The sequence below is a fragment of the Macrobrachium rosenbergii genome, chromosome 48, assembly GCF_040412425.1.
Source record: "Macrobrachium rosenbergii isolate ZJJX-2024 chromosome 48, ASM4041242v1, whole genome shotgun sequence".
NCBI lineage: Eukaryota > Metazoa > Arthropoda > Malacostraca > Decapoda > Palaemonidae > Macrobrachium > Macrobrachium rosenbergii.
Window position 1 is genome coordinate 9,188,002 of NC_089788.1, and position 22,500 is coordinate 9,210,501.

At 36.2% G+C, this 22,500-nt stretch overlaps 1 protein-coding gene across 2 annotated transcripts in view; it reads right to left on the reverse strand.

Annotated features, from left to right (window-relative positions):
• LOC136831246 (1-phosphatidylinositol 4,5-bisphosphate phosphodiesterase epsilon-1-like) overlaps nucleotides 1-22,500 on the reverse strand; it is a 417,095-nt gene that overhangs the window by 245,999 nt on the left and 148,596 nt on the right. For both annotated transcript variants that reach the window (XM_067091301.1, XM_067091300.1), the window contains exons 16-18: nucleotides 21,483-22,500; nucleotides 20,242-20,385; nucleotides 19,328-19,390 (exon numbers count right to left, since the gene is read on the reverse strand). The exon at nucleotides 21,483-22,500 is cut by the window's right edge and continues 460 nt beyond it. In XM_067091301.1, the coding sequence (XP_066947402.1) occupies nucleotides 19,328-19,390; nucleotides 20,242-20,385; nucleotides 21,483-22,500 (1,225 nt within the window). The remainder of the gene's footprint in view (nucleotides 1-19,327; nucleotides 19,391-20,241; nucleotides 20,386-21,482) is intronic.

Consider the following 22,500-nt stretch of genomic DNA (forward strand, 5'->3'; position numbering starts at 1 on the left):
AAGAATATAATCGTGAAGAAAAGTTAAATTAGGGGGGAAAAAGATGCATTTAAGTAATTAGGATCAAAACCAAAATCTGAACTACCAACCAATAGGGAAATAAAGCTAGTTTTAACATGACTATACTTGAGGACCCAAGTTAAAAAAAAAATTGAAAAAGCAATATTGCTAAAAAACAAAAACTGAGAACCATTTTCAGTTAGCGTAACTAAACGTGACCAAGTTATAAAATAAATGAAATACCGTAGATATGAGGAAAAATGCCAAATACCCAAATAACAATTTCAATAAAATACTGCCCAGCAATCTTTAATAAAAAAAAAAAGGGTGAGAACCACTTTCAGCAACCCCCAATTATTAAAAAATATGAAATGACGTAGCTATGCCGGAAAATACCAAATACCCACATAACAATTTCAATAAAATACTGCCCCGCAATATTTATTTAAAAACATTCCGCTAGGTTCTATAACACTACAATCACGAACTCATCCTTTTCTTCATATCTAATATTACACGAAAAATAACTGATACACCATTTCTAAGTTGGTATAAGCCATATTATCAATGAACAATATATATATATATATATATATATATATATATATATATATATATATATATATATATATATATATATCCCTTTTTAGGGACGTTAAAATGAGACAAGCGTAATTTATTTCCAAAACTTTCTTCTATATAATAACTGATATGTTAACTATTTAAAAAAAGCCACTGGATAAAACGCTTCATCTTGACAATACCAATAACTGCCCCACTTCAGTGTGAATTAAAAAAACAGAAATAGAAAATGAAGAGGGCAGTTTTTTTTTTTTTGAAGAGTGGGGGGGGGAGTGGTATTCCAAGGTCATGTAAGCCAAGAGGATGTGGCTGGCGTCGACGACGACTTGGGAAGTCACAAGAAACGTTTATCTTAGCTCATGGCAGAGGCCACACGATACGTCGGGAGATGATCCGCTAATGCGATATAAATACTGTTACGCGCTCATACAGACTGCTGGTCAGTGATGTCAAATCCCTTGTTATCAGCGGTCGTACAGTGTGGTGGCTTAGGGGCAGGCAGTCAGTCGGTCAGTCAGTTTCTCTCTCTCTCTCTCTCTCTCTCTCTCGATATATATGTATGTGTATACTGTAAATGTCATCTTATTATACACACACGCACACACACACATATATATATATATATATATATATATATATATATATATATATATATATATATACGTTTTATAATTTTATATACATATACATACATACATGTCTAAATGTATGTATGTGTTATAATATCTATATATTTACATACACATATAAAAATATATATATATATATATATATATATATATATATATATATATATATATATATATATTTATATATATTATATATATATATATATATATATATATATATATATATATATATATATATATAATTAGGCATTCACCAAGCCCTATGAACTACCTTGAAGATGAAAGAATGTATATATAAAAATTTAGTTAACCCATACAGATAACAAGTAAATGCCATGCATGCTCCTGGTTTTATATAATAATGAAAACAATTAAATATGTCATTCAAGAGGGCCAAGTTCGTCCAGCAATAAAGTGAAGAAAGTGAAAAAGGCGCCGAAGTTTCTTTGGCGCAATCGAGTGTTTTGTACAGCGGCCCATGAAACTTTCTGCCACGGCCCGGTAGTGGCCTGTCCAGACGCACGACCATGGCTAAATTTAACCTTGAGCAAAATAAAAACTACTGAGGCTAGAGGGCTGCAATTTGGTATGTTTGATGACTGGAAGGTGGATGATCAACATACCAATTAGCAGCCCTCTAGCCTCAGTAGTTTTTAAGATCTGAGGGCTGAGAGAAAAAGTGCGGACGGACAGACAAAGCCATCTCAACAGTTTTCTTTTATAGAAAACTAAAATCACCAACGCTGATAAAGCTGATTCAATGGGGAAATGCAGGCTATACTTTGACAAGTGCAGAAAATAATTAATTACGTTATACATCAGGACAATAAGTTTTCAAGTAAACTATTTTATGCTGAAAATCCCCACAAACGTGAAAAAAATGACAATTCGAGAACTGCCATTTCACAAATGCTACTGGCTCTCTAATATGTAAAAAATGTAGAGCTGTTCATTTAATGAAAGGCGTAAGTTATTTTGAAGGCATAAACCAGCCATCATGTACAACCTCAGTTTCTTTATTTCTCATTCTATTCAGGGCAACTTAAATCTTCTCCATCCCCATTTCCAAGCCACTGACAACCTTGCATAATGTCCAGGACACGCAGACGAGTAAATAAGCCACAGAAACATAAAAAAGTTACTTCAATGATAAATTAGAATTAGAAAAATGAGTTGCCCAAGCTGATGTGAAAATACCTCATATAGGAATAAATGAATGGATTGGATAGGATACAGAATTTAAGCCAAGGGCCAAGCACTGGGACCTACGAGGTCATTCAGTGCTGAAACGAAAATTGACAGTAAAGGTTTGAAAGGTGTAACAGGAGGAAAACCGCGCAGTAAGACTGAAGAAAGGAATCAATAAATGTGTACCATGAACCACTAAGTCGGACGGAGTGAATGGAAATATATTCTTCCCTTAAAAATTCATAGTTCTATGAAAATTAATCAGCAAGACAGTCGTGCTATTATGACTACTGCAATCTAACAAGAATGTGGGGCTCTTATACGATATCGAGACAACTAGAATCTTAACAAAAACAAACTGATTTTGTGAAGTATTTTCTTCTTTAAAAAAACTCACTACTACTTTTGATCTAAGGAAGAAACACACTTGATTTTCACTTCAAAGATTAATAAAAAGAGTATTTCATTCTCATTTCAATTTCAGAGAGAGAGAGAGAGAGAGAGAGAGAGAGAGAGAGAGAGAGAGAGAGAGAGAGAGAGTGTCAGTCCTCCACTTCGAAAATATACCACCTATCACATTCGTCACCACTAGATTTCTTCGTCAGCGACCAAACATTTGCTTGAAAAATATATGAAATTAATATTTAATAATGTTCTATTTCAATGTACGGTATAGAGACATGGTAAATATCCATAAATTTCACAAACCATCTTTCCCTGATGTCCTTTGCTCTTAAATTTTACGCAGCAAATGAGTAAGAACTTGAAATGTACTAATTTAATATCTAATATACTTATTGTGAAAGGAGAAAAACTGAAGTCTTCCATTAAAAAAAATTCCTCCTTTCAAATTCTTCTTTCTTAAGCTTCACCTCACCGACAAAGTAAAGAGAAGAGAAGAGAGGAGAGAAGAGAAGAAAAGAGAATAAGAGAGAAGAGAAAACAAGTGAGAAGAAAAGACAAAAGGAGAGGAGAGAAAACAGGTGAGAAGAAAAGAGAAAAGGAGAGAAGAGAGGAGAGGAGAAAACAAGTGAGAAGAAAAGAGAAAAGGAGAGAAGAGAGGAGAAGAGAAAACAAGTGAGAAAAAAGAGAAGAGAAGAGAGGAGAAGAGAAAACAAGAGAGAAGAGAAGAGAAGAGAAGAGAAGCAGCGGCGCGCGAAAAAGAAACAAAAATTGCAACAATGGGTCATCCACTTGTGGTGGAAAATGGTGGGAAGGGGAGGAGGGGGGGGACACCAACCCTCGCCTGTCAGACCCCTTCCCCGCCTCCTATCCCAGCAAGTGGTCTATCCTAAGTGGATCTGTCAGGGGAAGACTTCAGGATAAGATTAGGGACGGAAAAAAAAGGGATAGTATTAGGATATCAAGGTTTCACTTGAAATAAGGATTGTGAAAATATACACAGGCGGAGAGAGCTAGTTATACGTATGTCTATATATATATATATATATATATATATATATATATATATATATATATATATACACATATATATATAATATATATGTATATATTATATACAATTTATAAATATATTTTATACATATTATACCGTATATATACTGTATATAAACGCAAATGGCACAAAGAAAAATTGAAACAACGGAGTGGTTGCTAGGCCTTTCGACACAATGGTCCTTTACTAGCAGACAGATGGAAAATATCAAAATAAGTTTACGAGAAAGCCCGTATAATTGACAGATGACGTACGGATATTCCTTAGGATAGGGATTATAAGGAACAGATGCACCAGGAATCCATCCCACCTGAAGAATTAGTGGACCTACCAAAACTATTTAACAAAGGTTAATTTACCTTTGTTTTGGTGGGTCCACTAATTCTTCAACTACGCTGGAATTCAGGCGCATCTGTTCCTTATAATCCCCATCCTCAGGGATATCTGTACGTCATCTGTCAATTATACGAACTTTCTTGTAAACTTATTTTCATATTTTTCATCAGTCTACTAGTAAAGGACCGTGTGTCGAAAAAAAAAGTTAAGTATACCTTAGTTTAACCAGACCACTGAGCTGATTAACAGCTCTCCTAGGGCTGGCACGGAGGATTAGATTTATTTTACGTGGCTAAGAACTAACTGGTTACCTAGCAACGGGACCTACAGCTTATTGTGGAATCCGAACCACATTATAGCGAGAAATGAATTTCTATCACCGGAAATAAATTCCGCTAATTCTTCATTGGCCGGTTGGAGAATCGAACGCGGGGCCAGCAGAGTGCTAGCTGAGAACGGTACCCACACGTCCAGTGAAGAAGCTGACCGTGTGTCGAGAGGCCTAGCAACCACTCCGTCGCGCTTTCAATTTTCCCTCGTGGTATTTGCCTTCATTTATACATTCATCACGTTCCATATCTTCGTGAATCAGTTATACACACACACACACACATGCACATATATATACATACATACACACAAACACACACACACACATATATATATACATCACTTTGCTCTATTTGAGAGTATATAAAGTTACGTGTAATTTAGTGGCAAAACTAAGATAAAATAACCTCGTGCAAGAAACATAGCACTAGACTACCATGGTTGGGATGGACTGATCTCGACAGTAAGTGCAGAACCTTAATTCGACGCAATATATGCAGAAGAGTCGAGATCAACTTACGTCTCTTTTGACAGCCCAGTAGCTAAGTCTACTGTCACTTCTGTATAGAGTGGTCAAAGTCGCTGTCTATAGTTGTTTCTAAAACGGGGCCACGGTTCGAATCCTGGCTGGCGCAGAAACACTCGATAATAACGGCATTTGTATTTAACGTGTATATATATATATATATATATATATATATATATATGTATATATGTATATATATGTATATATATATATATTTATATATATATAAGATATACAGATATACACATATATATTCATATTTTTAACATATAATAGTAAACAGTTTTCACAAAACCAACAAAAGGGGCTCATTATCAGCATATCGAACTCACTACACAAACTAGCACGAAGTGCATGTAAATATACGTAAAATCATTTATAAACTAAATATGGATATAATCATTTATAAAGAAAAGTGCAGGTTTCCCCGAGGCATCCAAAATACTTGGGATAACAGCAAAAAAAAAAAAAAAAAAAACTTATATGAGAAAATAAAACAATGATCATCTGCGTGCAACTGATGTTGAAATATATCGCCGATTTAGTTCCTCATTCCGTATAGTCAACTGTGTGTGTGTGTTTATATATATATATATATAAATATATAGTCAATCTCTCTCTCTAACTATATGTACATATATATATACATATATATGCATATGTATATATACATATATATAAATATATATAGTCAACTCTCTCTCTTTCTCTCTCTCTCTCTCTCCTTTTTAAATTAAACGTGTTGAGTTTTATCGCCGTCAAATTATACGTCCGAGCGCCATGAAATGAGAAGCACTTCCACAAAACTGTTGTAACTCGATAATGCCTATCAAATGAAGCCAGGTAACAGAGAGAAGACAAATAAATGAGGAGAAAACCCAAGTCCAAATAAACCGTCGCAATAGGAGAATAATAAACACGTTACAAAGAAAGCCCCGAAGACAATACGCTACACAAAGAGCAGTGCATTTATACCTTATGCCTTAAGCTCCCACTTCGGCCAGATCTTCTTCACTTTTTACAACCAAGACCCGTGATCCGACTTTCTTCAAACAAATCCTTAGCCTTTTTTCTTTGCGGTTTATTTTCTTTTTTCGAAAACATTTCAAGGCCTAGAGTTAATATAAAAGAAGATAAATAAAAGAGGTAGAGAGAAATAATACGCAAGGAGAAATAAAAGAAAACGTGAATATTGTTCTTCGCTCTATCACTTCCTCTTTATGCAATGTGACCTTGACACGGGATGAACTTCGGATCTTTATTAAAGCTCGTGTCACTGCCGGGGTCAAGAACACGGTATTGCCGTTTGAAAGAGAGAGAGAGAGAGAGAGAGAGAGAGAGAGAGAGAGAGAGAGAGAGAGAGAAACACACATGGTAATTTATCTTAAAAAATTTATCTTCTCCAATTTCTTGGTTGTATAAAATGAAACCCCTAGTATCTATAAGGGACCATATGTACAGTATACCATAACTGACAGATAACCACACTACCAAATTACAATGACAGCTGGGTACTTAACAGTACAATCTACTTCGTCCCAAACATTTTATTTAATGAACAAATGTATTTAGTATGATGGCTTTACTCATACCTCCGGTTCATGCAGGAAGAGATAAGTTTGAATACCCACCCCCTCCCTCTCTCTCTCTCGAAAAGTGGGAGAAAAATTACCAACCTGAATTTATTGTATAAATACCTTGCCCACTTACTTCCTTTCCCTCACTGCCCAGAGTACAGGGCTGAAGGTGATGTTGCAGCCAAAATATGTGTTTCAGTAGTGTTATTTTTTTATGGAAAAATACAATTATGGAACGATGCTGGATAACCCAAAGAAAACAACTATATTGTACCATGTTACTGGAAATGAAAAAAAATAAAATAATCAAAAAGACGCTCAAATAAATAGAAGAGGAAAGTAAAAGGATAAAAAATTAATATATATATATACACACAATATATATTTATCTATGATATATGTATATATAAATATATGTATCATATATATATACATAAAATATATACATATATATATATATATATATATATATATATATATATATATATATATATATATATATATATATATATATATATATATAGAGAGAGAGAGAGAGAGAGAGAGAGAGAGAGAGAGAGAGAAAGACGTACCATTTACACTATCAATAATTCTTATAAAGACATTCTGTTGAATGTTAAAGAATGGTAAAATTAGAGTGTAAGAGAGAGAGAGAGAGGGGGGGGACTAAACGATTCATTGGCAATCTTATAAAGACATCGATCGTTTCCCAGCTGGAACTAATTATTGCGTGCAAGGAAAAACTATTCAGTAACTAAAAATTTTAAAGCAGCGAGAAGACAAAGAGAACAAACTATATTTTCATTCGACACCGAAAATGAATGTTGAATTTATGTAAAATACCGTTGCAATAGTTGCGGTCCATATTATGCTGCTCGGACCCGCCGGTATTGGAGAAAAATACATAATCGTTAGCAAAAGGTAAAACTCACAATTATCAGCCAAGGCATTCCAAAACTTATACCTTACACAATAGGTGGAAGACCCAACAATTATTCATAAAATAATACATCCTGAAGTTGCTTTCACACACACACACACACACACACACACAATCACACACACACACACACAAACATCCTTTATGCAGAAAATTATATATATATATATATATATATATATATATATATATATATATATATATATATACATATACATATAGAAATAATCAACATACAATCACTTGTGGAACAGAAATAAAGGTCTGACTCACATCAGGATCGAACCCAGGTCTTTCAACTGAAAGACAAGACCGCTGCCAACTAAGTCACATAAGTCATATACATATATATATATATATATATATTGAAAACACACACACACACACATATATACAGTATATGGCCATAAAACCCACTCACCTTACAGTACACTGGCAAAACGGTGTAGAAAGACTGAAATCAGATTACAAATTTTACCAACTCAAACATCTCAAAAGGCTCGAGCAAGTCAAGATTAACTGAGAAACAAAGACAATGCAATTCCATTGTGTCTTCTTCATAGCCGTAAATATACTCTTAATAGCGGCTACTAACGTTTGTTCTTATAATGAACTTCATGCTAAAGTCATAAGTTACTGTCTTATATTTCTGACAAACAGAAAATCTAAACACGTTAAAATCTACAATGTCTTCAACGGTACATTCAATACCATCAATGCCAGTCTCAAAGATGATTATTTAAGAGCACATATATGGGCAAGCAAAATAAAAGGTAATGGAACGTTATCGCCCAGAGGATAATGACCCATTTCAAGGACCTCCTTTTATATGTCAGAGAGAGAGAGAGAGAGAGAGAGAGAGAGAGAGAGAGAGAGAGAGAGAGAGAAATGTCAAACACTGGCTCTGTTCATAATGACGGAACTTCTAATGCATTGGTCGCTGCGTAGCTGACGACAGCTGTCAAATCATTCCTCTAAATAATTCAATGAAGAAGAAGAAGAAGAAGAAGAAGAAGAAGAAGAAGAAGAAGAAGAAGAAGAAGAAGAAGAAGAAGAAAACCCCTCAAGTAAACAATGAGGAACCAATAACAAATTCCCAGCTGGCCGTGAAGTCAACAAATCACTAGATGTTTGCGAAAAGATGGCAACAATTTAATTCGCCTTCTAGAGGCAAGCCAGTTCTATAAACAAAGATTTGGAAAATACAGTCCCCTAAAATATGGCCGGCTAAAAAAAGTAAATAATATGTAATATATTAAGCAATATACTAAATGTGATTAGATATATAATATACTGTATATACAATAAATATATATATATATATATTATGTAAAAAAAAAAAAAATATATATATATATATATATATATATATATATATATATATATATATATATATATATATATATATATAATATACAGAGAGACGACAGAAGTGAAACGAGGAGGAGACCTACAATAACCATCACCTAATGAATCAAAGATGAACTTCTTGGACAGAAGCCTACTTCTACGTTTCAGCAACATCACCAAACCCACTGTCACAGCAAAATGTCGACCTCCCAACATACACCACGTAATTTGCCTTATCTTCCACTCATTCTTGTATTTCTTTCATATCTTCTAATCCCTATCAGTATTCTCCAAGTCGCCCTCTCCCCCCCAACCAAGACTTTCGACTTCCATAACCTTTCCACGTGACCATACCACCTAAAATCATTATTTATCGCATCTTCGTCCTACCTCAATAGATTTTTAGTCATTGTAACTCTGGCAACTCTAACTTTGCAATGCAAATAATTAATGTCTTTTTCCAGAGCCTAGCATTCTCACCTCAGTCCGAGTTTACATAACAATGCCCTCATACAATCCAGTTTGTTCCTCTAAACCATTTGCTGAGAGACCTGTGTAATTATATATCATAGTCGAAAATATTCGAAAACGAAGCCCCAACACATCAAAAAAAAAATCTTTACGAAGAGAAGCTAAATAATAATATACATTTGGATACAATTAAATGAACATACAACACATAAAGAATACACAGAGTATCATATAAAAAGGGAAATATTTATACATATAGAGAAAAAAAAGTTAAAATGTAATATAGAAAAAACGTTTATTCATAGCGATAAAGTAAGAGAAAAGGTAAAACGTAAAAAGAAACGAAAAGGTTCATATTATACAGCGAAAGAAGAAGTAAAACGTAAAGCTAAACTAATACAATCCGAACGAAGAAGATAACAGTGTCTACCTCCTAACGTATGCAAATCACCCTGAGGGACATCTTCTCTCCAAGACGAATAAAGACAGACCCGAGACACTCGGCCCGAATCCTCGGCGCCGAAGTCCTTCCTGAGCGAGTTGCTTAACGAGATATTTAACGAGACCTTTAAAAGGTGAAAGGAAGAAGGTCAAGGAACCTTTCCCTCCACTGGAATGTGGAATGGAAAAGAAGAAGAAGCAGCGGCAGGTGGAGTTAGCAATACCCTATTAGGCCAGGAAGACAGAGAATTGCAAGCACAATAGGAACACCCCTCGGGGGGGTTGGGGGATTACCTCGTCGAGGGAGTCCCTTGTTTGGATTTGATCATTATTTGTGTTGGTTACCGAGTGAGGGAGGACTAATCGCTCCATAAATCAGCCTGCTAACCTGCACCTGGGTTTCAGGGGGAAGACAAAACAAAGGACAAGACCAGGAAAGGATAGGCATGACTGCTCAAGTTAGACAGTTCTGTCACTGCAATGGAGACGGTGACAATCCAGTTTCTCTAAAAGAGGCAGCTTACACACTTCAGGAATCACAGAGGAAGGTAAAGGATTCCGCATTTTGAAAGTCAGTAGTAAAAAATCCTTGATCGATCTGTCCCAACTTCTAAATTATATGTAGGAAGGAGAAGCCTGGCATGTGAATTGAATTGAATTGAATTGAATATAGAGTTTAGGCCAAAAGCCATGCAGTGGGACCTATGAGGTCATTCAGCGCTGGAAAGAAAAATGAGAGTAAGTAGGTCTGAAAGGTGTAACAGGAGGAAAACCTCGCAGTTGCATTATGAAATATTTGTTGAGAGAGGGTGGATAGCCGGATGGAAGAAAGAATACGGATGAGGTACAGTAAAAGGAATGCAAGGGGTTGCAGCTAGAGGCCAAAGGGACGCTGCAAGGAGCCTTTAGTAATGCCTACAGTACACCGCATGAGGTGCATTGACGGCACTTTCCCCCTACGGGGCCCTGGCATGTGTAACGAGATTTACAGATGAAATTAACAATAGGAAATGTAATAAGTGAAAAAAAAAGGTATTAATAACACGTAAATCCTAATAAATAACTGACAAAAGCTACGAGAAACCTGTAATCTTCAAACACGGCGCCGTTCCTTTCTGTAGGATCTTTACAAGTCGCACTTGAAGAAACTTATTCTAGAGAGCTTAATTACCTACGTTAGTCCCGAAGTAAATCATCCTGAAGGGTATTCACAAGTGGCTTCCAAATTCCTGGGCTATTACTGAGGTGGAAGAGGTTGCTATGTAGAGGGCGAGACAATTGAAATGGGGATCTATTTTAAAAGTCGTATGACAAATACTTTTGCACATACCCATTTACTTATACCTTATATTTTGAATTTAAGTAACGGTATATCTACTTTTTTCCCCTTCTTCGTATCCAAACCATTCTACAACCCTGAAACATGGAGATAGAAAATACAGATTGAGATGAATATATATAAAAAAAACATAAAATCCCAGTATCTTTTACGCATTCAAAACAATCACTTTCATCCCCAGTAAGACTGTGCAAACAAACCAGTTCCAGAATAAAAACTATAAAAATAAAATGCATAACATTCAACACGATAATATCTCGATGTCACTAAATCCATCTCTCAACCCTGCGGTCAGATTTAGTCAAGTTTAAACCATACAGACAAGAGCAAAAACGGGCCCTTGAAATAAAAAGACACTTGGGGCGTCCAATCATATATCCTATGCAAACAAAACCTAGATCCTTCGGTAAATACAAGGATCTCTCAGGACTCTTACATACCACCAGGATTCTCACTCCCGACTCCTCTAAGGATTTGCAAAGTTGACGAATACGAGGAGAGACAGAGGTTGTACAGATTGAAGGATTGGTTCTTAATGAGGGAACATTTATCTCTTTGAAGTTCATGAAAGAATACTGCAAATGTAATTTTTTTTATTATGTGATCAATGTGTTTACAAAAAGGGATAAGTTATGCACGATAAAATGCATCCTCTAAGTCAGTCATTAAGGATGAACCATCATAAATTCTCTTAGCATTATCTTCCAATTTGTGTGATTGTTTGTGAATACGGATGCTGTATCTTCATGGATGACGTAGTACAGTGGTACAGCACTGGAGCAACATTTGGAAGGTCCGTCGCTCGATCACGGCCACCCACTCACCAGTCGCCCCAGCTGTGCATGGTTGACAAGGTAAGATGCGTTCAAGACATGGGCTAGGAGCTAGCAGCCTCATCCCCTCGAGACTGCTGAGAACTAGAAGGCTCCACCTTCTAGCCCCAAACTTTTGTGGAGGAAAAGGCGTATGGTGCATATATATATATATATATATATATATATATATATATATATATATATATATATATATATATATATATATATATATATATATATATATATATATATTATACAATTTTTCTCATATAACTTTGCTTGATATTTTTGTTGTAATTTCAAGTATGAGTCTGTTTTTATAATTATATTTTTATGTATTATTCCAACTTTGATAATGAGACAGATGTCTTGAAACGTCAGCAATACATATATACATACATACATACATACATATATATGTATACTGTATATATATATATGTATAATATATAGCAATTAGCCATTTCCTTTAAAAATAAGGAGCAAAAAGTAAACAAAACAACAGTCCCTGCTGAGTTCACCTTTTAACTGCTGAATCAACGCTCAAATCCGTGCAAAAAAACTTCCACAACATCCACCAGTCGACATACCATCTTATCCCTTCCTCTATAGTCTCGTCCAAAAACCAGAATCTGATTATGGAAAAAAAGATTAAGCAAGGAGACCGAAGCTGAACGTTAAGTGAATGCAACAGGGAATGACACCCGCATTCCTATGCATCACCTGATGTCAACGGGGCCGCCATGCATTGCAGTACACGGAAGGGTATACATCAGGAACTAAACCTGTTGGGTTGGTTTGGCTTAAACCGGAACAGAACAGAATACAGAACTTAGGACAAAGGCCAAGAGCTATGACCTACGAGGTCATTCGGCGCTGAAACGGAAACTGGCACTAAAAAGGTTTGGAAGGTGAAACAGGAGGAAAACCTCAAAGCAGTTGCACTATGAAACAATTGTTAGGAGAGGGTGGAAAGTAAGATGGAAGAAAGAGAATATGAACAGAGGTACAGGAAAAGGAATGAAAGGGGTTGCAGCTAGGGGCCGAAGGGACGCTGCAAAGAACATGACGTAATGCCTATAGCACACCACGTGAGATGCACTGACGGCCCTACCCACCTACGGGAGCTGAAACCGGCATTATATCAGCGGAAGTCCTTACCGACATTAATTGCAGTGAGGTGTGCTAAGGATTAAAAGGCCTAGTGTTGACCTAGACATTCTGCTCAACTAACTAAGACGCCTGACATGAGGCAATTGGGGGACCCACCAGTTACTCATTAATGGATATCGTGACATCATGGTGCAAGACATCAGGAAGTCCATATATTCACTCATCACCAGCGCCAAGAATGAATAACAAAAAACCGGAAAAACAGCATTATACGGAACTTCTGCACACACACACACACACACACACACTCATTAAGGTTCTTAATATTATGGCTAAAAAATGCTGAAACGAGTCATTGCTGAAGTTTTAGCTAGGATGTTATGCAAAGCGAGTTTTATTGCCGCCTTCGTCATGAAAAATTACACTGACGTGTAATCTTCCCCACCACCAACACACAGCTGAAGAAACTAACCAACGAATATATATATATATATATATATATATATATATATATATATATAGATATATATATATATATATATATATATATATATATACACATATACATATATAATACATATATACATATACATATATATACACACATATAGATTATATATATTACATATATATACTGTATAAATTATATACTTTATATACATATTCTGTATATATATATATATATATATATATATATATATATATATATATATATATATATATATATATATATATATGTATGTGTGTGTGTGGAGAGAGAGAGAGAGAGAGAGAGAGAGAGAGAGAGAGAGAGAGAGAGAGAGAGAGAGAGAGAGAGAGAGAGCAAGGAAAAACAAACGCACGTGGTGATAAATAAGTGTATATTGTCTACCGAGCCCAAACAGCTGACATTCATACAATATTCATAACAATTCACGCCCTTTTCAAATAAACAATTACATGAGACTTTTTTTTTTCCAGAGAGAGAGAGAGAGAGAGAGAAACAAACGCACGTGGTGATAAATAGGTGTACATTGTCTAACTCCAAAGAGCTGACATTCAAACAATATTCATAGTAAATACACGTCCCTTTCAAATAAACAATTACACGACACTTTTTCCACAGAGAGAGAGAGAGAGAGAGAGAGAGAGAGAGAGAGAGAGAGAGAGAGAGAGAGAGACTATTCGGACACATCAGAGGAACCAGAAAGTACGAAACTCAGCCACACGCGAGAGCACAAGCCTTTCCAGGAAAACACGACGAGGTGTTGAAACGGTGGTTTGGCTGCAATACCAACCTAGGACTGAGTGACGTCATCAAAGTAAACAAACATGGAGGGCGCGAGAGAGCAGGTGTTGCGGAACTGTTATCACCACAATGTTTGGTTTTTGTTTTAAACACAGGTACGTCTTGCCACCACACTAAGAAATGGAATGTTCTTATTTCTGCACTTCTTGTATGTAATATAATTATTCAAAATACAGTGCATAATATTGTTGTATAAATATTTGTCTGAATGTACCGTACTACGACATGTAACTTGTATTCATTAGTAAGAGTGCACGAACGCCTGCACACGTGCGCGCGCGCACACACACACACACACACACATATATATATATATATATATATATAACATACAAGATACGCCAGGAAGTATATCACATAAATCAACTTTGTTAATAAACATACCGACCACCTTCGCAACGAATTTGCATTTCCTTGCAAAATACGAGCACCGGAAACTGAACTGGGAAGTCATTCAAAAAGTGAAATGCAAACATGAGAGGCATTAACACAACACCACATTTTAGTAAATACATTTCTGAAATCTCATGAGCATCGTTATATAGATGACTAACATCCGGTATATATACTTACTACAACCTCCTCCTCCTCCTCCTCCTCCCATGAATTTCCCAAAATGCCGTATCGGTAAACAAGCCCTTATGGTTACTATTTACGTTCTGAAGTCAGTTTGGTAAACACTGAGTTGAAAAAAAAAAAAAACCTCCTAGTAGTGGAATGTCCGCTTCATAAACGGGGAGGTTTCCACCCCGGCAACGTGAGGGTTGAGACACGTAGCGGGGTGTGGAGTGGCAGCAAAATGAGGTTGGAAAAACAATAGCATAATGTTTTGCCGTCGCGGCAAACGGAATTTATTATTCATCACATTACAGGAAATGGGCGGAGGTTGGGGGAGAGAGAGAGAGAGAGAGAGAGAGAGAGAGAGAGAGAGAGAGAGAGAGAGAGAGGTGAATGCAAAACCCAGCATTCATCCACTCTCAGCTTAGCTAAATTTCGCTTCCACGACCTTAATCCGGCAAAATTAGATAAACCTAATCCTTGAACTAATCAAGATTCTCAAGGAAGAGCCATTACTTCATACTGGATACAATAATGAGAAATAAAACATTCATTTACGATGAAATTTCACTTAGCCTTCTCTTAAATTTATTAGGTCCAAAATTAATGCAAGAATTCACAGAAAACGCAAATTACGAGGCTAAAATAGGTAAAAAAAAAAAAAAAATTTTTACACAAAGAACATACAGTAAAGATAACTTGCCAATTGAGCACAAATTTGAATCAATTTTTTTTTTGAACAAGCCTCTTACTCTAATATCTGAACTGAACTGAAATGAATATAGAGTTTAGGCCAAAGGCCAAGCACTGGGACCTATGAGGTCATTCAGCGCTGGAAAGGAAATTGAGAGCAGGTTGGTCTGAAAGGTGTAACAGGAGGAAAACCTCGCAATTGCACTGTGAAATATTTGTTAAGAGTGGGTAGATAGCGAGATGGAAGAAAAATAATATGAATGGAGGTACAGTAAATGTAATGAAAGCGGTTGCAGCTAGGGGCCGAGGGGACGCTGCAAAGAACCTTTAGTAATGTCTACAGTACACCGCATGAGGTGCACTGACGGCTCTACCCCACCTCCTACGGGGACTCTAATATCAGGTTGCTACATTGGAAAAATTATTATTATCTGCCACATTCATAATTTAGCTGCTTAACCAAGGATATGCCATCTTGAGATAAAAACTTCCATTAGCCACTTTTTAAGCCTCTACAGAAGCTCATCATCAGTTCGCTGAACCCAACACGCAGAGCGTCATTCGCCTTATCTTTTGTGCAGACTCTGGCTTTCTTTATATTAAGGTCCTTCCTCATATCGACTTTCTGCCTGCCACTTTCAGAAATAAAAAAAAAATACTTAAGTCATTGACAACGGATTCAACTTTTCTTCCGTCAAAAATCTGTTTGCGTCATTCATTAGAAGATCCACCTGCTCATTAACCTTTCTCTCTAAACTTAAACCAATTCCTTCAAGTACAACTAATTCTTCTCCCTTAAGTATTTACTCAGATCTAAATCTATACATATCTATTAACTCCCTTTTTAGTTTTCTGTAAATGAAAACTATTGAGATGGCTTTGTCTGTCCGTCCGCACTTTTTCTGTCCACCCTCAGATCTTAAAAACTACTGAGGCTGGAGGGCTGCCAATTGCCACGTTGATCATCCACCCTCCAATCATCAAACATACCAAATTGCAGCCCTCTAGCCACAGTAGTTTTTATTATTTAAAATTAAAGTTAGCCATGATCGTGCGTCTGGCACCGCTATGGGTGCCAACAACACAGGCCACCACCGGGCCGTGGCTGAAAGTTTCATGGGCCGCGGCTGAGAGTTTCATGGGCTGTGGCGGAGTGTTTCACGCAGCATTATACGCTGTACAGGGAACCCGACTGTGCCGAAGAACAAATGTGCATTTTTTAATTGTTTTTGTTATTCTGCCCTTGTCTGCCTTAGTATTCCTCTTGTGTCCCGCTACATGATCATTTCGTGTGTCCTTTCACAAAACTGCAAGCAATATCCTCGTGCCCCTCAGTCACCCTATAATTTCACTACTCCATTGCTTGAAACCGTTCATCCTTTTTTCTATAACATACATCAGAACTATTTTTGGCAACCCCTCTGCCCCTGATCCTTGATTTCTGCACATTCCTCATTTCATTTCCGTGTGTTTGTGATCAACCCTACCCCTTGCACAATTTCTATACTAATCGTATTTGATGCATTGATATACGTGAGTTTTATATATACATATATATATATATATATATATATATATATATATATATATATATATATATATTATACATACATACACATATTATATATATATATATATATATATATATATATATATATATATATATATATATATATATATATATATATATATATATATATATATATATATATATATATATATATATATGTGTGTGTGTGTGTGTGTGTGTGTGTGTATAATATATATATTATCACGAAAGGTACATCATATATATTTATTATTAAGTCACTTAATATCAATCATACCTATGGCAAGAGGAGAAAAATCTTCCAAACTTATTTTCTCTGGCTGGTAATGTCACATAAAGTTCTCAAATAACATAGTCAAGCTTGAAAAAAAAAATGCTATCATATTGAATTTCATGCTTTTTTACAAGGAAATAGTATTCTGGTTACAGCCTTACTAAATCCAGCGTTGTCGTACCGTGCCAAAGTAGTCTAACGGTACAGGGAGGGGAACATAGGAACACTGGGGACTGACAGATCTAATAACAACTGCAAACTGGCGTCCCGACATCTATGGTCATTGACGCCAGGAGCAATGGAGTAAATGGGATAAAAATTAATTAAGGCAAGAAAGCAAATATTGGTCATGCCTATTTGCTGGCGATGGAGACTGAATTTTTGCCCCAAATATCTACATTCTGACCCTTAATATTCTCTGGTGAAAATGTAATTGACCTACAGAAAAAAATAAATAAAAAATAAAAAAATATAAAGTGAATACAGCGGATCACTGCAATTCATCCTACAGTTGAATGAAGGACAAATATACACTTCTCCCAATTTCAAGATTTATGATAACACTACCCCTTCTCAAATGGATCTAAATAATGTGCTGGGTAATCAACTAAGTTATATCACGCACAGTGATGTCATATACACAACTTAAATCCCAGCTTATCCATTAATTCCATAATCACGTGAATCTACATACTGCTCAAGAAGAGTTAAGACTTGAACATACGAGTATATCAGACCCTTTACAATTAACTAAGTAATTGTAACATTTACGAACGGGCAATTTATGAAAGTGCCCCACTACAAATGCGTTTTGTTCGTACTCTCGCGCTACAAAAGAACATACTCATCTTGTCACGTAAAAATATTGGCTATTTTACACCTGAGCTGCTGCTGTTTCTTCTGAATCTTATGCTCAACAAACATTCAACTTCAATTTCCAGGGTTTCTGCAACTTCTACAGAATCGTAATAAAATATTATCGCTAATAACTGATATCCTTAAATAACACTAATGTTAAGTACGTAAAACCATTTTCTTCGAGATGGCAGTAAAATTCACTTCATATCAATGAAACAACATTTTCTGTTCGGAAAACAAACAGGAATAGGGTTTCTATCTTGAGAGCTGCGTGCTCTTTGTGTTTCTTTATAATATCTACATCATATATCTTTATTAAATGTAAAGATAACGAAGCATCAATTGAAAATCTGCTTATTATATTATTTTACTTTTCCACTTCTCTTTATTTTCCGAGGCGCTGAAATAATTTTCTATAAAATGTTTCGATTTCATTTAAGCAACTGGAGACCATCATAAAAAAAACCATAACGCTAGAGATTCGAAAAGTGATGTGTTTACGTATTATAAAACACAGTATCTTGTTTACCAAGAGTTTTAAGAAATCCAGTGCTTTTAAATAATTTTGCTATCAGATAAAAGCAATTTGTTCAGAAGTCACCAAATGAAGAAAAACATCGCATATAAACTGTCAAACGCACACACAGACTGTTCTGAAATAACACTATAGTGAGAGACAAAGCTGAAAAAAATCTCAATCACGGAACATTCCTAAACACACCATACAATTTTCAATAAGATCCACTGTTTCAAAAAGAATTAATTTTTAAAAATAAAGATCTTGATGTTGAACATCCATGATAATCCCTCGATGCAAATGACTTACCTTTCTCCTCTTCAAGTGACGGCAATCAATGTAACCACTTTCACGAGAAAAAAGCAATAACGACCATAACCTGACGGGAAACTTCTTGACTCAAGATACTGGCCTTTAAAAAAGTTATTTCCTAGCAGTTTCAAATTGTGTAAAAAAAAAAAAAAAAAAAAAAAAAAAAAGAAATACCATGTACTCACCATACAGTAGTCTTTATTAATTTGTTCAACGCTCTCCTCTTCTCCTTCATTTCGATCAGATTCCTGGTAAATGCAAATAATATCAGTACCCGTAAGTCACGCTGCAAACGGGCAATATTCTACCGAAGTCTACCATATCAATGCCAAGGCAAAGCAGAAAACGAACTCGCTCTGATAGAAAACGTTATTTTTATGGTAAACTTCGACTACAGAAACTCCAATCGTATTTGAATAGGGACAAATTTTGTATGACTTATATTAGGCTTCTTTGGGACGAAATTTTTTGTCCATTGCAAATCCAACCACGGCATCTATTCAGCTCGAGAAGATGCAAATGGGATGTTGGTTCAATTCTAACAGATGAATAAAAATGGAATAGCAAAACCACCAAACTTGACACGGGGTTGAATTGTACCTTCAGGAAACTGCACACAGACATCATTTACTTTTACTCTAGGCTTTAAACACTAAGGAAAACCGGACAAGCGGTTAGAAAGTCTCATCTTGTAAATTCTGATAATATTTGATAAAGGAATAATTGTGGATATATAACGGACAAAAAAAAGTTTATATACTAAACTGCAAAACTACAAATTGTGTAAACATATAGAGACTACCGATTTAATTTTGAACATGGAATTCCTATGAAGCTGTATTATAAAATATAATTTTTATTTCACTCTCATATGATGATTTGTAACCTAATGGTAACAAATATTGGAAATATACTCGAGCAACATTTTTAAGATGAAACAAAAATATTACTAAAACAAACCTCTCACTAAAATGGCAGAAGAAACAAGTAAAGCATACTAGAAATAATAATAATAATAATAATAATAATGATAATAATAATAATAATAATAATAATAATAATAATAATAATAATAATAATAATAATAATAATAAATTACCGTTATGTTCCACTGATTTCGTAGGTCGTCGCACCACTGTTGGTAAGGTGCGCCACACTGAGCAACTCTTGTTAAGAATTCACTCAGCTCTCTTGCTACAGTGGGGTTTCCCTCCACTTGCACACCACCTGACTGCAGCCACTCCTGAAATACAACCATTTATTTTATTGAGTTCGTTATTACATCACGAATTTGAGTTACTGGACGTAAGTCTACAAAATAACTACAGAATCGAATTACTCAAATAACTAACCAAATAACTACAGAATCGAATTACTCAAATAACTACTTCTACAGAACTGTTAACCTTTTGTAGTCATCTTTCTACGTGGCAGGTCTGATATGACAACTTCATCAATTTTCTTTAACAAGGATTCAATCAATTTCTCTTTCCAACTTTTGGTACCTAACTTTTTTTTAACATTTCTGACACAATTTGCCTTAATAAAGATATTTCTTGATGAACAATTGCTTTACCAAAAAATTTTTCTAATATATTTTATTTTAAAAATGAGGACTTTTCATGAGACGCCAGTTTTCTCTTGAATTTTGTTTGTTTGTTTGTTTGTTAAATTATATCTATTGTTGAAACAAAGAACGTTTCTCTGAAGTATTCTTGCCTTCCTATTTGCACAGCTGATGAGACTTGCAGTGAGGCTCCTCAAACCTCACTGTGACCAACAGCTGTTCGCATCAGGCCCCAGAGGCTTGTTGCAAGTTTAACTTTTTGCCTTATTAGCTTACATAATCGACATAGATTTTAAGGAGTTTTGTACTGTATTGCTTTGATTTATGTCAAGTAAATACTGTCAACATAAGGAACTATGTAACGTTCAAAACGCAAGACCACCTCTATTAAAGAAATGTAATGAATCGCTGTTGTCATGATGCTTAATAGGATCCAACTTAGTAATTTTACAGGGAAATTCCCCAATGAAAGAAGTATAAAGCAAGCTCACAGTATAACATTTTTGACAACATACTTGGGTCACAATTTAGCAGCATACTTGTATTCGGTCCATCAAAATATATAATTTTATTATCAAGTAAGTGCAAAGTCTATCCATACCTTTCAAAACAGAAAGAGAAGATTTCGGCACTTACTTTTTCATCAACAGTTTAGAGTTAAAACTTACTAACTTTACCTTGAACAATTTTCAGTGAAGAACAAGTCAGCTGCTTAAAAAATCAGACCGCAAATAAACCTTGCTTAGAATCTGCCTGATGCTTATGTTACCTACCTCAACACAAAGCAGAACAGCCCGATGAACAGCTGGAATGTCAACTACAATGTAGACGGGAGAATCAAACCGACGAAATCTTGTCGGAGTGACTGAACTCGATCTCGACGAGCCTAGCCCTCGAAAGTCATCTCTCCCCACCTGCAGGTTGCTGGGAAGCGCAGACAACGGGACTTCATCACAGGGTCCTGCTCCCTGGTTTCTGGGAGGGGCAATGGGTGACAGGGCAGGCGACCTAAGACGTGGGGAGGTTATGGAATGGGGGGAATACGGAGACCCTGGCGACAGAAAAGGAGAGTTGGGCCTCTGGGAAATGGGAGAGACGTGAGAGGATGCTGGGGATGCGAGATTTCTAGGGGAACCTAGCGCCGGAGAGTGTAAGGGGGTGGAGGACGTGATGTTGTGGGCTGAGCGAGAAGGTGACAGATGAGGAGCTGGAAAGTGGTGCGGAGATAAATGGGTTGTTGGAGATAAATGTGGACTGGGTGGGAGTGTCAGGTGAGCTGACAGCATCCCGGAGTGAAATTCGGAGCCTGTCGTAGGAGAGCGTCCTATGGGACTGGGCCTGGGTACCAAAAGCGTCGACATGCTCTCGAACGTCACCCGCGGCACAGACCGGGATCTCTGTCTGAAAGGTGGGGGAGTCTGAATGTCAGGAGCATCCATGCGTTCGTAAGATGGTAGATTTTGTAGTTGCCGCTGGAAAGCCATTATATCTTCTTCACACGATGTCAGTTCATTTCTTGACTGGGAAAAATTAGGAGTTGACCCTGACGAGTTTATCTGGTCGTGAACGGATTTTGACCTCTTCTTGTGCAAGCTGGAGAAGCGAAAGTTCCTCTTCTGAAAGAACGAGGGAGAACTCGAAGGTGTCGTCCCTTTGGAGGAACTGCTGACGGAAGTGTGCGACTCTGCTGCCCTCAGACGTGCAGGTAACAGCTGCTGGAGAGTGACACTGACGTCAGTTGTGCTGATGGCAGCTAAGGTCTCCCTCAGGCGTCGCCCTCCAGAGCTTGGA